The 15601-nt window shown below is 44.9% G+C and overlaps 1 protein-coding gene across 2 annotated transcripts; it reads right to left on the bottom strand.

Moving 5' to 3' along the window:
* Positions 1-1176: 1176 nt before the first annotated feature.
* Positions 1177-13864, bottom strand: DDX56 (DEAD-box helicase 56). 2 transcript variants are annotated; one of them, XM_027853251.1, is made up of 14 exons: positions 13805-13864; positions 13416-13577; positions 12274-12434; positions 11945-12115; positions 11677-11767; positions 9542-9786; positions 9241-9360; positions 8278-8391; positions 8106-8200; positions 7644-7717; positions 7417-7506; positions 6783-6888; positions 2355-2437; positions 1177-1631 (listed from the first exon to the last, which is right to left on the bottom strand). In XM_027853251.1, the coding sequence occupies exons 1-14, from the start codon at positions 13862-13864 to the stop codon at positions 1545-1547; spliced, it is 1659 nt and encodes a 552-aa protein (XP_027709052.1). In that variant the 3' UTR covers positions 1177-1544. The 2 variants fall into 2 exon arrangements, with proteins under 2 accessions (XP_027709052.1, XP_027709061.1); XM_027853260.1 differs by lacking the exon at positions 13805-13864 and having other exon boundaries at positions 13393-13462.
* Between the last annotated feature and the right edge of the window lie 1737 nt (positions 13865-15601).

Raw genomic sequence — 15601 nt, forward strand, 5'->3', positions numbered from 1 at the left:
ACTCACTGAGACAGGTCAGGTCTTCTACCTCACAACTGTACTATTCCAAAGTCTGGATAAACACTGTTGCTGTGTCCTCGGCTGCCCTTTCCATTCTTCCCTCACAGTGGGCATCAGTCCTATTAAGTCACCGCTTAGACCCTAGGCATCTCCTTCCATTCCCCTCCAAATCACAATATTAACAGGAGACTCACCTTGAGGCAGGGCACTTTGACCTCAGCTGTGGATCAAAGGCTTTAAGATGATCTCTCTTATCTGTGAAGTTTGATGATTCTAGAATGTATCTTTAAATCTGTCCTCTCTTTTCTATCTAGATCATTGCCACCACCAGCCCACATATTTTCTTCATGTTCCCATCTTCCCAGGATTAACTTTATGGCTACTACCTGGCATCGTAATACTTAACAAGTGGGTGGCTGACTAAATGGCTATGTTGAGTCATCACTAGGACACACCCTGTACAGCAGAGTAACCCTCCTTTCTTCCAAAGGAGGCTCTCCTCCATAACTGACATCTGCTCTAAGTTTGTCAGAGAAGAGGAACTAGGAGGCCCAAAGGCTACTAGGGGTACAACCAGGGGACCTTTTTTATACTTTGAAAACAATGTCTCACAGATTCATAAATTTTAGAGATAGAAGGGACCTTGGAGACCATCTAGTCCAACCTTATCATTTGAGAGATAAGGAAACTGAAGCCAGAGAAGTTATATTACTTGCCCAAGGTCACACCCTTATAAAATGGCAGAGTTGGGATTTGAGCTTAGGTCCTCACTCCAAATCTAGCATTCTATTTTTCACAAAGAACACTTTTTTTTCCCCTCACAAATGGGTAAAAGAAAGCTCAAATAAGAATAAGAAGGCTATATTCCAGGTGCCAGCAGAAACTTTCCAATGGTTAGGAAAAGGCAGGGAGTAGAGTTCTTGAATGATAGGAAGAGACATAGCTCTTGGAAACCAGCTTCCTAATGAGGCGTGTGAGTGAAAACCAGGACCTGAAAATGGGCAAGAAATGTGTGTACACCCAAAGGACCACAACTCCAGACCTGAGATGGGGACCTGTGGTCTTGGGTAGTGAGTCTGGGGGCTCTAAGAAAGGGGAGAAGCATGGCAAATCAAGGTCAGTCTAGGGAGCAGAGATGCTAAAGTATGAGCAGGGGTCAATGCAGCAACCTGAGTGTGAAGAATTAGGACATACTTCATTCCATTTATTATAGCATCCCACTGATCATTGGAGCTCAACTATTTCTTAGTTCCTTCCAGCTCTGTCCATGAGCCTATGCATGGCAACCCCTGCTGGCAGAGGAGAGACACAGCACGCTGCAGCCTGGGGAACAGAATCTGCCATCTCAACAAGGGGTGAGGCCAACACTATCTGGCCCTTGGGAGTCCAGTCTCTTAAGCAGATTCCACACTGAGTTCAAGAGTCACTGCACAGCACAGGGCCGGCCAGCCTTCCATCAAAGGTGACAAACAAGTAGTTGGCCAGTTGCTAAGGAAAGGGAGGAGGAACATCTGACACCCAGGCCCAGGGCTGGGTGGGCAACCTCAAGAGTGCTTAGCTGAAGAGGCAGAGGTCCTTGGCTTCCTCTTGGTGTACTTGAAGCTTCGAAGAGGGTTCTGTGTCTTTGGGGCCTGTGGGAGTAAGAAGGTATTAAGGACAGGCATTCTCAGTCTGCCAGAAAAGTGATTAATCTCCCTACTAGGAACAGTAATAGTCAAACAGTCCAAAGGACACAAGTTGAGAGAAGCGATTCACTGTCACAGAGTATCAGAGGCCTTTCTGAGCTGGGGAGACCTCGGAGATCACTTAGTCTGACCTCCTTGTTTCACAAATGAGGAAACAGAGGCCCAGAGAGGAGGAAGTGCCCTGGTGCCTTCTTTCTTACCAATTGCTACCCCACCCCATACATACACACATACACCACAACCCATTCTACTTTTCCCCTTCCTCTCCCCTTTTCCTGCCACTGCCTTCACTATTCCCTACTGAGGAAACAATTAAAAAAGCAAAAATAGAGGGAGGGGGAATTTCTTTTTTTTTAAGTCCCAAGTTCCTTTTGTCTGCTACCCTGACAATATCTAGTCACAAGTTCACAGTCCACAAACCAAGCCACCAGGCTTCCTCGGGGATTCTGACCTAAGGCAAAGATAATGCCTCTTCTCTGCTCTCTCACAAGGCTTCTTAAACTGTGGGTCTCCGAAAAGGTCTCGCGTGCAAAAAGTTTAAGAAGCCCTGCTCTAGGGGTTGGGGTCTAACACCATTTCCTGGGCCCTGCAATGAAGGCAGCAAGGAGGGGGAAAGGGTCAACATTCCAGGATCCTGTTCCCTAACCAGAGCCCACGAAGGAGACATACCTTAAATTTCCTGTGAGAGGTGAAGGGTCTGTTCCGTTTCCGCCTGCTGTGAGGACGGGCAATGCCACGAAGTGTGGGGGGCACTAGGGAATGAAGAAAACAGATCTTCGGCAATCTACACCCACGACTCCGCTACAACTGCAGCCCTCATGCCCTCCAGGACTTTGGAGCTCAGCCATCCTCAGATATGACCCTAGTAGATCTCTCCACAACACAGAATTCATCCCTACTGATGTTCTCCTCCTGGACCTGTCTGTGCATTTCACTCTGAACACCCACTTCTGCTAGAAGCCCTATCACCTCTTAATTTCCATGCAACTATCCTTAAATTGGTCCTCATTTCACCTCTCTGCCGAGTCTGATGGCTCCTCTTCATTAACCTTCCTGTGCCCCTCCTCCCCCAATCTTCCCAAAAGTCTGTCCTCAAGTATTTAGCTATCCTTCAATAAAATCATCTATTCCCATGGCTTCAACTGTTGCCTCTCTTTAGATGATTCTTTAGCTAGTCTCTTATTTCCAAACATCAGTAATATCTACAGCTAACTTTTATATAGTGCTTTCAGACCGATATTCACAACAATACCATGAGGCAGGCACTACTGTTATGCCCACTTCAGAGAAGAGAAAATTGAGGCTTAGAAAGGCTAAAGGATTTGCTCAAGGTTATAGAGCTAATAAGTGTCTGAGGTGGGATTCCAACCCACATCTGACAAGTCCAATGCTCTAGTCACTACACCACATGTTTCAATGACCAGAAGGACATGTTCACTACAACGCTCCAATTCCAGGACGTGAACCCATCACATTCTCCCTTAGGGCAATTTCCATTTTTTTCCTTCCCATCCCATCTCTGATAATGCTTTTCAATGACTTTACTATCCATGCTGGTAACTTCCGTAACTCCAATTTCCCCTTGAATTAGACCCCTGTAAGGCTGCACCCTAAACCTCAACATCACATGGTGCTGTGTGAACTCTCAAAATCTGAAACTCACTAAGTTCCCACATTCCCAGTGCCACATGGAGCTTTTGTCAGTTCTCTCTCTATACACCCAATGAACCAGGTGTTCAATCTCACTAGAAATAAGTATTTATTAAGCTCCTATTGTGTGCCAGGTACTGGGAATACGGAAAGTGAGATCCCTGCCCTCTCAAGGAAGTTACTTTCTTACAAACTCAACCAACGGGCTGTTAAGACTAAATGAACTCTGAAACTCACTGTTCCCCAGCCCTCCTGAGAGGGCAGACAACATGGTAGAGCTCCTGCCAGATCTTGAATTTGAGGAAGGGGCCCAGTGCAGCCACCTCATCACCTCTCACCCAGCAGCAGGATCTTATTACACTCCTGGGCCAGGTATCCTACACCCACCCCTTGTCAGCTTCTTTTTTTACATGCTGTCTTTATGTTCCCCAATATGTTGTGAGCTCCTTTGAAGGCAGGGACTGTCTTTTGCCTTCCTTTGTATCCCCAGCTCTTAACATAGTACCTGGCACATAGCAGGTACTTAATAAATATTTATTCAATGATCGGGTATCAAAGGGAAGGGAAACCATTACTTCCTGAAACAACTCATTCCTTATGGAAGTTTCTCTTATGTCAACCTGCAGATCTTTTTGAATCTACTTCACTTTTTATTTTATGTTCTAGAATTCTGCCAAGGATCTAAGTCAAATTTGCTGACCTATATAGTTTACAGATTCCATTCTCTTGCCTATTTTGCAAATCAGGACACTATCTGCCTTTCTCCCATCTTACAGCACATTTCTTCTCCATAGTCATTCAAAGATCACTGACAATGGTTCAGCAATAACATTTGACAGTTCTTTCAGTATCCTGGGATATTGTTCATCTAGGCCTGTTGACCAGAACTCATCAAGGGCACTGAGGTATACTCTCTCTCTCTCTTTTTTTAAAGGCAATTGGGGTTAAGTGACTTGCCCAGGGTCACAAAGCTAGTAAGTATCAAATGTTTGGTCTGAGGCCGAATTTGAACTCAGGTTTTCCTGACTTCAGGGCCGGTGCTCTATTCACTGTGCCACCTAGCTTCCCCTTAACTGAGGTATACTCTCACAATCTCCCTATTTATCTTGAGTATCAAGTCTCTATTAGTAATTTTTGTTCTGTCCTTCTCAGTCCAAAAATCATTTTCCTTGGCAAAAAACATAGAAAGAAAGAGGCGAGCAGGTCTACCACCAGTTAGCACTGCCATATCCTTCCCCTGGCAGGTCCTATTGCATCTTTGATTCTCCTCTTTTCCTCAATGTGGGGGGTGGGGAAGGGGTTGGGGGATGAGAGTGGGAGGACCAGAAGAGTCCTAGATGCTAGTCTGAGATCTACCAATGGTAAGTCAGTTTCTCTCAGTTTTCTCAATTGTCAGAAAGGGCAAATGGGCTCCCTTCTTTTCTCTCTTTACACTCTCTCATTGAGTGAACTCATAAGCTCTCATAGATTTAATTATCATCTGTACACAGACAACTCCCAAATCTAAAGATGTAGCACTTCCTGGTCTCTTCCTGAGCTCCTCCCTCACCTGTCTGGATATTTAAAATTGGGTGTCCAGTAGGCATCTCAAATGCAACATGTCCCAAAACTGAGTTCACTGTTTTTATTTTGATTTGTTTCACTAATTTTCTCAGAAGTAGGTGATTAATAAATGGTTGCGGAATGACTCCCAAATCTCTATCTTTAGGTCTGATATCATAAAGTCAAGTCTCAGATTTCCCACTGCTTGCTGGACGTAGACTTATAGGTTTGAGAGCTGGAATGGCCCTCAGAGGCCATCTAGTACAACATGCTCATGCTACAGATAAGGAAACTGTGGCTCATGGAGATAAAGTGACTTGTTCAAGACCACATGGCTACTAAGTTTAGAGCTAGGCTTTAGAACCCACATCTTCGGATTCAAAAACAAGAACTTTTTTTTCTTTAAACAATTTTTTTAAAATCTGTATTAACACCATGTGTTTTTATACCACCTTCATTTCCAAATAAACTCTTCTTCCCTCCCCTACCCAGCAAGTCATCCCTCACTGCCTCCAGGATCAAATACAAAATGTTTTGCTTGACCTTCAAAGCCCTTCATAACCTGGTCTTTCCTACCTTTCCAGTCTTCTTACACCTTACTCCCTACTTTTCCATCCAGTGACAGTGGCCTCCTGTTTGTTCCACAAACAAGACAATCCATCTCTTGGCTCTGGGCATTCTCTCTGGCTCACAATCTATTTATCTTGTTGAGTCCCCCATGTCCAGCATGCTCTTCCTCCTCCACTTGGACTACTGACCCCCCTGGTTTCCTTTAAGTCCCAACTACAATCCTACCTTCTACAGGAAGCTTTTCCCAACCCCTCTTAATTCCGGTGCCTTCCCTCTGTTATTTTTCATTTTATTATTTTTTTGAAGGCAATCAGGATTAAGTGACTTGCCTAGGATCTTACAGCTAGTAAGTTTCTGAGATTGGATTTGAACTCAGGTTCTCCTGACTCCAGAGCCGGTGTCTATCCACTAAGCTACCTAGCTGCCTGGAGCTCCTACAAGTTTTGAAGCAGTATCTCATACTACTCTCCTATGGGAACCTTCCATTCAAGCAAAACTAGCCTATTCACTATCCTGTGAACACTAGTCTTACTTAGTACACCTTTGCTATTGCCATTTTTCCTGACTAGAATACTCTCTTCCACTTATGCAAAATCTACTGTCCTGCCAAGTCCCAACTCAAGTCCTATCTTCTTTGTTTTTCAATGCATACAATTGTTTTGATACATTTGAACACAATTGCTTCCGACTCTACTCCAGTACTTTCACTTAAAAAAAAAAAAAAAACAAAACACTTCTGCCAAACCATATTAATGCACCACCTAGATCTGACAGCACATGGAGGACTCCAGATCACAGACTCAGAGATATAAAAGACCTAACTGATCATCCAGTTCAACCTTTTCAACTTTCCAGAAGAGGAAACTCAAGACCAGAGAGGTGAACTAGAACCAGAATTAGTTAGTAACAGAGGTGGGATTCAAACTCAGGTGCTGAATCCCTATCCACAACTCTTTCTACTACTTCACTTCCTACCTTCTCCAGGAACCCTCCCTCTAATTACTCCAGCTACACTGAGCTCTCCCTTCCTGAAGATCCTATTATGGTTCCAGTCAATACTAGTTAGTATCAAAGTTTCACAAGTGTTAGCTCTCTTTCCCTAGCTAAACTATATGAATCTTGAGAGCACAGACTGTGTCTTGTGCTTTTTTTAATATCTTCCAACAGGAAAGAGAGGGCATTTGACAAATACTTGTTGGCTAGCTAACTGATCCAAAGCCCTGTTCCCAGCTGTCTGTCAGGGACCCCACCCTCCCAAGAGGTCTCCACCCTCTTCTTCATTAGCACATGCTCTGTACTGGCCATATCAACAACCTAAGGCCAAGTGAGTCTTACCCAAGTAGTCAGGAACATGGCCAAGATGCGGCTTCACCACTGCAGGGTGCAGGGGCCGGTCATGTCGCAAGAGCTGTAAGTCTCTAGGGTTGTCCTCAAAGTAGGTCTGGAAGAAAGAGAAGAGGGATTACTGTGGAAGCCTATTTTTTTAAATTGCCTCTTTTATTGTGAACAGCATTTCAAAATGTAAAGAATAAAAAAGTAGGTTATATAAGAAACTGAACTTCTGTACAGCTTAAGTATATAAATATTAAGTTTACCAAGGCAGCAACAAAACTGCTCCATTTGGGTGTCCTTTTCTGCACTGTTGTCTTCCATTTTTTAAAAATGTTTTATTCATATTCTTTGTGGGGGGAGAAGGTTATCACAATCCACCTATGAACCAACCAGCTCCCCTCCCTGCTTTAGAATAAATACATACAGCTCAACCAAACCAAAGTTTAATCCTGTCTTATGTTCCATGGGCTGCCACATTGCTCCTAATGCCCTTGACTCATAAGGTCCCATTAAGCCCCACACAGCACCCAGAGTCCCCTCTGCAGCACACATGTCCACTCCTCACTACAAGAACACTGCCAGATCTCACCTCCTTTCTCATGCTCTCCACCCTTGAATGTGAGCCATCCTTCCTTACCTTAAGCTTGTCTGAGTGCAGAAGCTCCTCTTTAATCTCCTTCAGCCTGGCTTCCCGAATGGCTTGTTTTGTCACAGAGCGCATGGCATCCTGGGGAAAGGAGGACCATACTGGTGAGAGCAATGGCTAAGACAAGTGGTGCAATACTAAACCCATTACTATCCCTTGAACCTAAACCTGGCACCCCCAGCCCTCAGACAGGCACAGAATGCATGCCCCCAACTCACCCGGCAGCGGTATCGGAAGCCCTCAATCTCCTCCATCCGAAACTGGTAGGGAAGAAACATGGACTCTGCACTTTCTGTGGACAGAAGAACATGTGCGGTCCTAAAATGGCTGAAAGGCTTTAGCATCTAATGGGAGTACAGCAGCCAATCAAGAAACCAGCCCAAAGAAAGAAGGAAGAGAGAGTGAAAAGGCTTTTCTCCATAGGTTAGCTCTACCCCGTCCAATCTCTTATCCCGGTCGAGGAGGACAATGTCCCACCTTTTCTTTTTTTTGGTGCCACCGACTTTCCCCCAAATTCAACTGTAAACTTCCCATTAGACTTTCTCTGATCACATCACCCCAAACTTTTTAATTATGGTTATTCTTGCATCTCTACACTAAAACAGCCTGGGATGATTCCACTTCTTTCAAGCTGAGGACAAGGGAACCAAAAGCTGCCCTACAAGAAACGCCAGTTTTACCTCCCCCGAGGGCCTCCTCAATTTCTTTTAGCTGGGGACGTTCTGTGTGCAGGACAAAGGTCAGGGCTGTTCCTGGGTTGTTGGCACGTGCAGTCCTATGAAGAAAAGATGAATGTAGTCCACAATCCCCTTCACCTCAGGGCTTCCGCACACAGCCTGTCACCATACCTACCTGCCAGCTCGATGAATGTAGGCCTCAGGGGAAGGGGGGAGATCAAAATTGAGCACAGCTGTTACATTGTGGAAGTCAATGCCACGTGCCACACCTGATTCCGTATCAGAGGCCCTGTGGAGAAAATCGTTAAAATCAAACTGCTCCTTTTCCTTTAGAAGAGACACCATGTTAGTCCACTGTTTGAGAGTTATCAACACCTTAGATATGAAACACCAGGAAGAGATAATGCATTCTTGGAGCTCAACACTTCCTGAAATCAACTGTTTTCTCAAAATCTGCCCAGCCCTTTCCAAGGCTTCCCAGAAAAAAAATTCAGCATACTCTTCCTGCTGAAAGGCACAATGCTATAGTATATGAGGAACTAGCTTCAGATTCAGGACCACTTGAGTTCAAGCCTCACCTCTCTGACACATATTGGTTGTGACTCTGGTCAAGTCACTTAACTGACTGGAGGTAATACAAGGAACAGTTTGGTTTGGGTTGGCTGGTTAAGGTTTTTGATGTGCTATTACAGGCAAGACCAGTGGAGGAACAGGCTATTTGAGGCTTTGTCCTTATGCCCACTAAAGAAGAAATTGGCACAGCAGGCACAGACTATGATCTATCAGCTGACAGAATTCTGTGCCCAGGATGTGACACCAGCAAATCTATAAGCTACATTCTTTAGTAACAGGTTGCCTCAAATCTAATTCAAATTTTTCCTTTTTCTTTTCCATTTTTTTCTCAAGCTGACAATCCAATTTATATCACTTCCCCCCTACCCTAGAGCTAAGGACCAAAAGAACATTCACATATCCACAGCAAAGGTAACAGTTGGAAATGCTATGAAAAGTCACAAGAAAAACATAGTCCTCACCCCCATTTCATACATTCTAGAGTTTAGTTAGCATCCTGCCAAAAGACAGAAAAGACAGGTCTGTGGAAGTAGAGAACTAAGAAGTTTAGGGAGCTCCACGTCACCTCTCTCCTTTGGATCCTTGGCCCCGACGCTTGCCCTTAACAGGGGCCCCCAGCACTTCCTCATCAGTTGCAATGACACAGTCATAGAAGCCTTGGTTGAATTGTGAGATGATGTGGCACCTACAGCCAAAGACAGGATGTCAGGTCGGTTCTGTGGTACCTGGCAGTTGGCTCTTCATCAACCCCAAACTTTAAAGCTTTAGCCTCTCCCTGTTATTTTGGTTCCTTAACAGTCCCAGCTGTATAACTCCACTCCCTTATTCTTTCTATCACCTTGCACCAAACCACAAGGACTCTAAACCTGGAACGCAGAGGCAGCTCTCCATTGAGCACACAGGCAGGAATGCTGAACTGCTCCAGGAAAAGGCGAAGGCGGTAACCTCGTTCTAAGGTGTTAACGAAGAGTAGGGACTTGCCCCGCAACAAAGATAGCTTTAGCAGGGCATAGAGTAACAGGAATTTGTCCTCCTCTGTCTCACAGACCACTTGAAACTGCTGCAGCTGATCTGGCCCTGGAAGCTGGGATTCCTGCAACTTCAGGGTTACCTAGAGAGAAGGTAAAGTGAGGGTCAAACAAGTCACATAAGAAAGAGAAGAGACAAGTACTAACACAGAAATTTCCCAATCAACATGTAAAAACCATGTTCAATGTACAAACAGAATACTGAAATTCCTCCTCCCCAGGCCAATTTTTGACTGGGAAGATGATGCTGATAGACATTTGCAGAGTATTTTGAAGTTTGCAAAGCATTTTTACGTGCATCAATCATCAATAAACATTTATTAAGTACCTGCTACTCACCAGTCACTGTGCTAAAAACTGGGAATACAGATAGTTCTTGCTTTACGTAAATTTGCATTACACAATTGTGACTCCCCAGAAGTGTGCAGCAGTGGCAGCATGAGTGCAGCCCTGTACCAGGGGTCCTCTGCTCCAGACACTTTAGCCACTCCTGCCACACAGGCTACAAGGTACAGAACCACAGAGGTGAGCTCCTGCAGGAGAGGGAGAGGTCTGCAGAACAGTCCACCTCCCTTAAGCAAGAACTGGCTGTACAAAGAGGCAAAACAATCTCTAACCTCAAGGAGCTTATAATCTAATGGGGAAGACAACAGGCAAACAAATATAGAAAAAACAAGCTGCATATAGGATAAACAGGAAATAATTAACAGAAGGAAGGTACTGGAATTAAGAGGGGTTGGGGAAGGTTTTCTATAGAAGGTGGGATTTTAGTTGGGACTTAAAGGAAGCCAGGGAGATCAGTAAACAGAGTTGAGGAGGGAGAGCATCTAGACAGGGGAGACAGGCAGAAAAAATGCCCAGAACCAAGAGATGTCTTGTTTGTGGAACAGCTAGGAGGCCACTGTCACTGTACTGAAGGGTGTATGTCAAGAAGTAAGGTGTAAGAAGACTTGAAAGGTAGGAGACGGCTAGGTTACGAAGAGCTTTGAATAAATGCCAAACGGAGCATTTTGTGTTTCCTCAGGGAGATAATAGGAAGCCAATGGAGTTTAATGGGGTGGGGGGAGGTTGACATGATCAGATCTGCACTTCAGGAAAATCACTTTGGTGGCTGAATGAAGGCTGTACTGGGGTAGAGAGAGACTTGCAGAAGACAGAGCTACCTGCAAGGCTATTGCAGTAATCTATGTGTGAAGTGATGAGGAGCAATACTAGAGTGGTAACAAAGAGAGGAGGGGGCACATTCAAGAGATGCTGCAAAGATGAAATAATGGGTCTTGACAACAAATTGGATTGGCAGGGGTAGGGAAAGACAGTGAAGAGTATAGGATGACTCCTAGATTGCAGGCCTGAGGGATTGAGGATGGTATTTCTCTCTACAGTAATGAAGAAGATAGAAGGGAGGGAAGGATTTAAGGGAAAAGATAAATTCCATTTTAGACATACTAAACTTAAAATGTCTTCTTGGAAAACCGGTTTGAGGCATCTGAAAGGCAGCTAGAGATCTGAGGTCAGCAGAAAGATATTGAGCAGGATAGGTAGATTTGAGAATCATCAGCACAGAAATGGTAATTAAATCCATGGAGCTGATGAGATCACCAAGTGAAGTTGTATTTAAGCCTTGAAACCACTTTGGGAGGTAGAAACCATTCATGGTATTATGACCATTGCAAAGATGAAGAAATTGAACCTCAAAGAGGTTAACTGACTTGCCTAAAGGCATACAGTTAGAAGAGAGAGCAACATGGTATATAACTATATTTACAATGTAGTTAGGGTACAGCTGAACTAGTACTGACTGCTGGTTATTGTGAGAGAGGAGGCCCCAGGTTGAAAAAAGATGGGAACCACTGCCACAGGCTTTACATGAGAACCCTTTCCCTTTGAAGGAAATATTAAGGTTGGCAGTGAGGGACTTTGGGAGAATTCTCTTGTCTTTGCCAATTCCAAATCCTCCCTCTATTGTGTCTCACCGGATTATGCAATACAAGCTCCTTGAGGGCCTGAACATCTTCATTAAAAGTAGCTGACATGAGGAAGGCCTGGTATATCCGAGGCAGGTGGCTGCAGAAGATCACAGAACAGTCAGGTTCCATCCTGGGCATTCAACAAACAGCTAGAGTTCCCACAGTCACCCCTATAATCCACCCTGTAGCCTCCAGGGCACTCAGTAATGAAATTTCATCCCTACTCTCTACCCAAAGCCCTTCCTCCCAAGATGCAACAATCCCTTACTCCTACCAAAGAAGGGTCTTAAGCTCTTCTTCAAAGCCAAAGGAAAAAAGCAAGTCAGCCTCATCCATTACAAGCAGCTCCAAAGAGTCACGCAAATTCAAGTTTCCCTGAAGCAGATGACTTAGCACTCGTGATGGTGTGCCCACTACCACATCTGGCTTCTCCATTAGCAAGGGCCTACAGGAAGGTAAAAAACTTGTATCAGGGTAGAAATATGCAAAATGTACAAACCCAAAGGAAATTAAAGAGATACAACTGGAAAGCAAGCACTCCATCACTATCCTTAATCCTTTACCTCTAGATGACTTTCTCCTAATTTCATTCCTTTCACCCACCTTTGAAAAGCAAAGTCCTCTGAAGCCGACACATCAACCACACGAACATCCCGGGCACAATATGCTGTCAGCTGACGGATCATGGTCTGTGCCTGGCGTGCCAGCTCCTTGGTGGGTACAAGAACAAGGCCTCGAACAGCCTGTTCTACCACTGGTCCTGTCTGTAACAGCACAAGTTAAGGACCTTAGTCAGCCAACCCAAGTCATACTGTCCACTTCATCTCTTCCTTGTATTATTAGCTTCAGTCAACAGTGGCCACCCCCCCCTACAAAAATGGAAACTTACATGTGCTCTCCAAAAGCAACCTGATTTCTCCTTCATAACCGCTATAAGTCATACAGAACCTGACTCCCTTCAGTCACTGTCACATGACTGGGTTACCCTTCCCTTGGCTTGATTCTATTCAATATTTAAAAGACATTTATAAAGACATCTAAAAAGTATTAGGATCTTTCCTTCACAAACCAACATAGATCATACATAACCTGACACTATCCCTTCACTGTCACATGATTACCCTAGCTGTAGCTTAATTCTATTCCATATTTAAAAGTGAAGAATGACCTTACAGCTTTCAAAGAGTCCCTACGGATCCTTGACATAGGACTCCATAAATGAGGTTTACTAAGGGTCTGCTGGAGGCAGCTTAAAATGGCACAGCTGATAGTTAAACTTCCAACCTGAGCACTGGTGCCGCTGAAATCCACAAGCTACAAATAAGGCCTTAAATTGCTTTTATCAATTTTCTAACTTGAGAATATATTAAAAATTCAGGTTAAACTTAAAAGCAGGTGCGGGATTTTCAGACATTTACCACCACCCACTTGCTTGCAACTATGGTACCAAGTGAGACCCCAACTCCTCCTTTCTCTGTGAGCCTTTAGGATCACAGATTTGGGGCAGAAAGGGCTCTAAGAAGTTATGTAGTCCACCCCACCTCGTTTCACAAATGAAGAAACGGAGGCACAGTAGTGGTTTAGTAACTTGCCCAGGGTCACACCTGCAGTAAGAAATGGGACTTAGGTGGCATGGGGAGGACAAGGAATGTCCTTGTTAAGGAATGTTCCTTAACAACAGGAAGTTGTTAAAACACCTCACTGGAGAACTTCTTTCCTCACCCTAAGGGCCCAGGTTGTCATACCGCCTTCCTATGAAGCAGATGCTGCAGCAGGGGGATGGCATAAGCAGCGGTCTTCCCCGAGCCGGTGCGGGCCCGAGCCAACAGATCCTTCCCCTCCAGCGCCAGGGGAATGGCCTTCTCTTGGATGAGCGTGGGCCGAGCCCAGCCTTGCTCTGCGATGGCCTGGGAGAGGACAGAGGCAGAGAACGGTGGGGAAAGGAGGGAAAAAGAGAGCTCCGGCAGGAGAAGGAACAGAAGGCCGGGCCAGGTCAGCGCCGGGCCGGACACCGTCAGATGGGGCGGTCCGCGGAGTCGCGTCTTCGGGGAAGGGTTCCAGGAGCCAAGGAAAGAGATGACCAAAGCCTGCCCCCCGATCTTGCCCTTACACTCGCCCCCCTGCGCCCCAGTACCTGTAGGAGCCGAGGGTCCAGCCCCATGTGCTCAAAGCCCAAAACTTCGGAAGCCGCCATGCCGCCACGAAACAACAACACGCATGTGCGGCAGGAAGTCCTTGCCCCACGCCGAGATGAGGCAGAGGGCCGGGAGGCGGAGCTAGAGCACTGCCCAATCAGATTGGGGATAGCGGCCTCACTCCCGGAAGTACACAATGCGCTAGGGGCCCGACCGGGTTCTATTGCCAACTGGGTCTGGTCGATCTTGGTTCCGAGGGAGCGGGGGCTCACTTCGCCTTCTGTTTCCTCTACAAAAAGGCGATTTGGCAATGAGAAAGTGCAAATCCCCTCAGCTCACAATGGGATGTCAGACCCGAATTCGTATCTGGCCTCAGACGCGAACTAGGTGTGTTTAATTGCTGTTTGCCTCAGTTTCCTTATCTGTAAAATAATAATGGCTAACGTGTATATAGTGCTTACTATGTGCCAGGCACTGTGCTAAGTGCTTTACAATTATTATCTTATTTCATCCTCACCGCAACCCTGGGAGGTAAGTGCTATTATTATCTCCATTTTACAGATAAGGAAACCGAGGCAAACTGGTTAATTGACTATCCCAGGGTCACACAACTGGTTAGTATCTGAGGCTGCATCTGAATTCAGGTCTAACTGACTCCAGACCCAGCACTCTATCCACTATGCCACCCTGGAAATAATAATAGCAGCTACCTCCCAAAATTATTGTGAGGATAAAATAAGTTACTTGTAAAGCACCTTGAAAACCTTAAAGCAGTATATAATAGTAGCTATTATTATATCACAGATCTAGAGGTGAAAGGGAACTCAGAGGTCATCCAGTCCATCCCCCTATTTTCCAATCATGCAGCAGCTAGGAAGTCTAAGATTGCCTACACTTAAATCCAGGTCATCTGACACCAAGTCTAGTGCTTTTCCCACAGGGCCATGCTGTTTCTCACTAAGAGTTTGTTCCCAATACATTGCTGATTTTCCAGAGTTTGGTAAGAAACTGAGGCCCAAAGAAGTTAAATGACTTGCCCAAGAATTCAGAAATAATAAGTGGCAGTCAGAATTTTAAATGAAGGCCTGACTGCAGAGTCTGAGCTCTTCACACTACTACACTGACCTCTAGACCCCTATACAATTGCTCTTACTTGGGTACTCCACCCTTCCTTTTCTATCTATCCTTCCTAAAATGTCTATTGACTATATCCAAAAGCTGGGGACAGATACCATGACTCCCTCACCCATTTGCAACAACTCCTCAGCCTCCACTTTAAAAAAATTTTTTTTTTTCAATTAACAAAATCCTACCTTTTCTCCCTACCCAGTTCCCACCCCCATCGATAAAGGAAGAAAAACAAAACTCTTGTAACAAATATGCATAGTCAAGTAAAACAAATTTTTGCTTTGGTCATGTACAAAAAATAGGTCTCAAAATGCACCCTGAGTGCATCACCTTTCTGTCAGGTGAGGGGTAGCATGGAATTGTGATTGGTCATTGCATTGATTAGAGTTCTTAAGTCTTTCAAAGTTATTTGACTCTACAGTGTTGTTAATGTAAAAACTGTTCCCTTGGTTCTGTTCACTTCCCTCTGCACCATTTCATACAAAGTTTTCCCAGGTTTCTTTAAAACTGTTCCCTTCATTTCGTACAGCACAATACCTATTGCATTAGTCACATACCACAATTTGTTAGCCATTTCCCAATTGATGGGCATCCCCTCAGTTTCCAATTATTTGCCACCATAAAAAGAACCATTACATCTTTTACACAGGAGTCCTTTTCCTCTTTCA

Source organism: Vombatus ursinus, unplaced genomic scaffold (genome assembly GCF_900497805.2).
Source record: "Vombatus ursinus unplaced genomic scaffold, bare-nosed wombat genome assembly UNPS02000580.1, whole genome shotgun sequence".
NCBI classification, from domain to species: Eukaryota; Metazoa; Chordata; class Mammalia; order Diprotodontia; family Vombatidae; genus Vombatus; species Vombatus ursinus.

What these genes read in the sequence shown, in the direction of transcription:
- DDX56 (XM_027853251.1), bottom strand. Translation starts at nt 13,864, where the DNA reads ATGGCGGCTTCCGAAGTTTTGGGCTTTGAGCACATGGGGCTGGACCCT. An exon ending in GAGGACTTTGCTTTTCAAAG is followed by an intron (nt 12,116 to 12,273) that starts GTGGGTGAAAGG and finishes ACCTTCCTGTAG; the next exon opens with GCCCTTGCTAATGGAGAAGC. An exon ending in AGCTTGTATTGCATAATCCG is followed by an intron (nt 9,787 to 11,676) that starts GTGAGACACAAT and finishes CCTTCTCTCTAG; the next exon opens with GTAACCCTGAAGTTGCAGGA.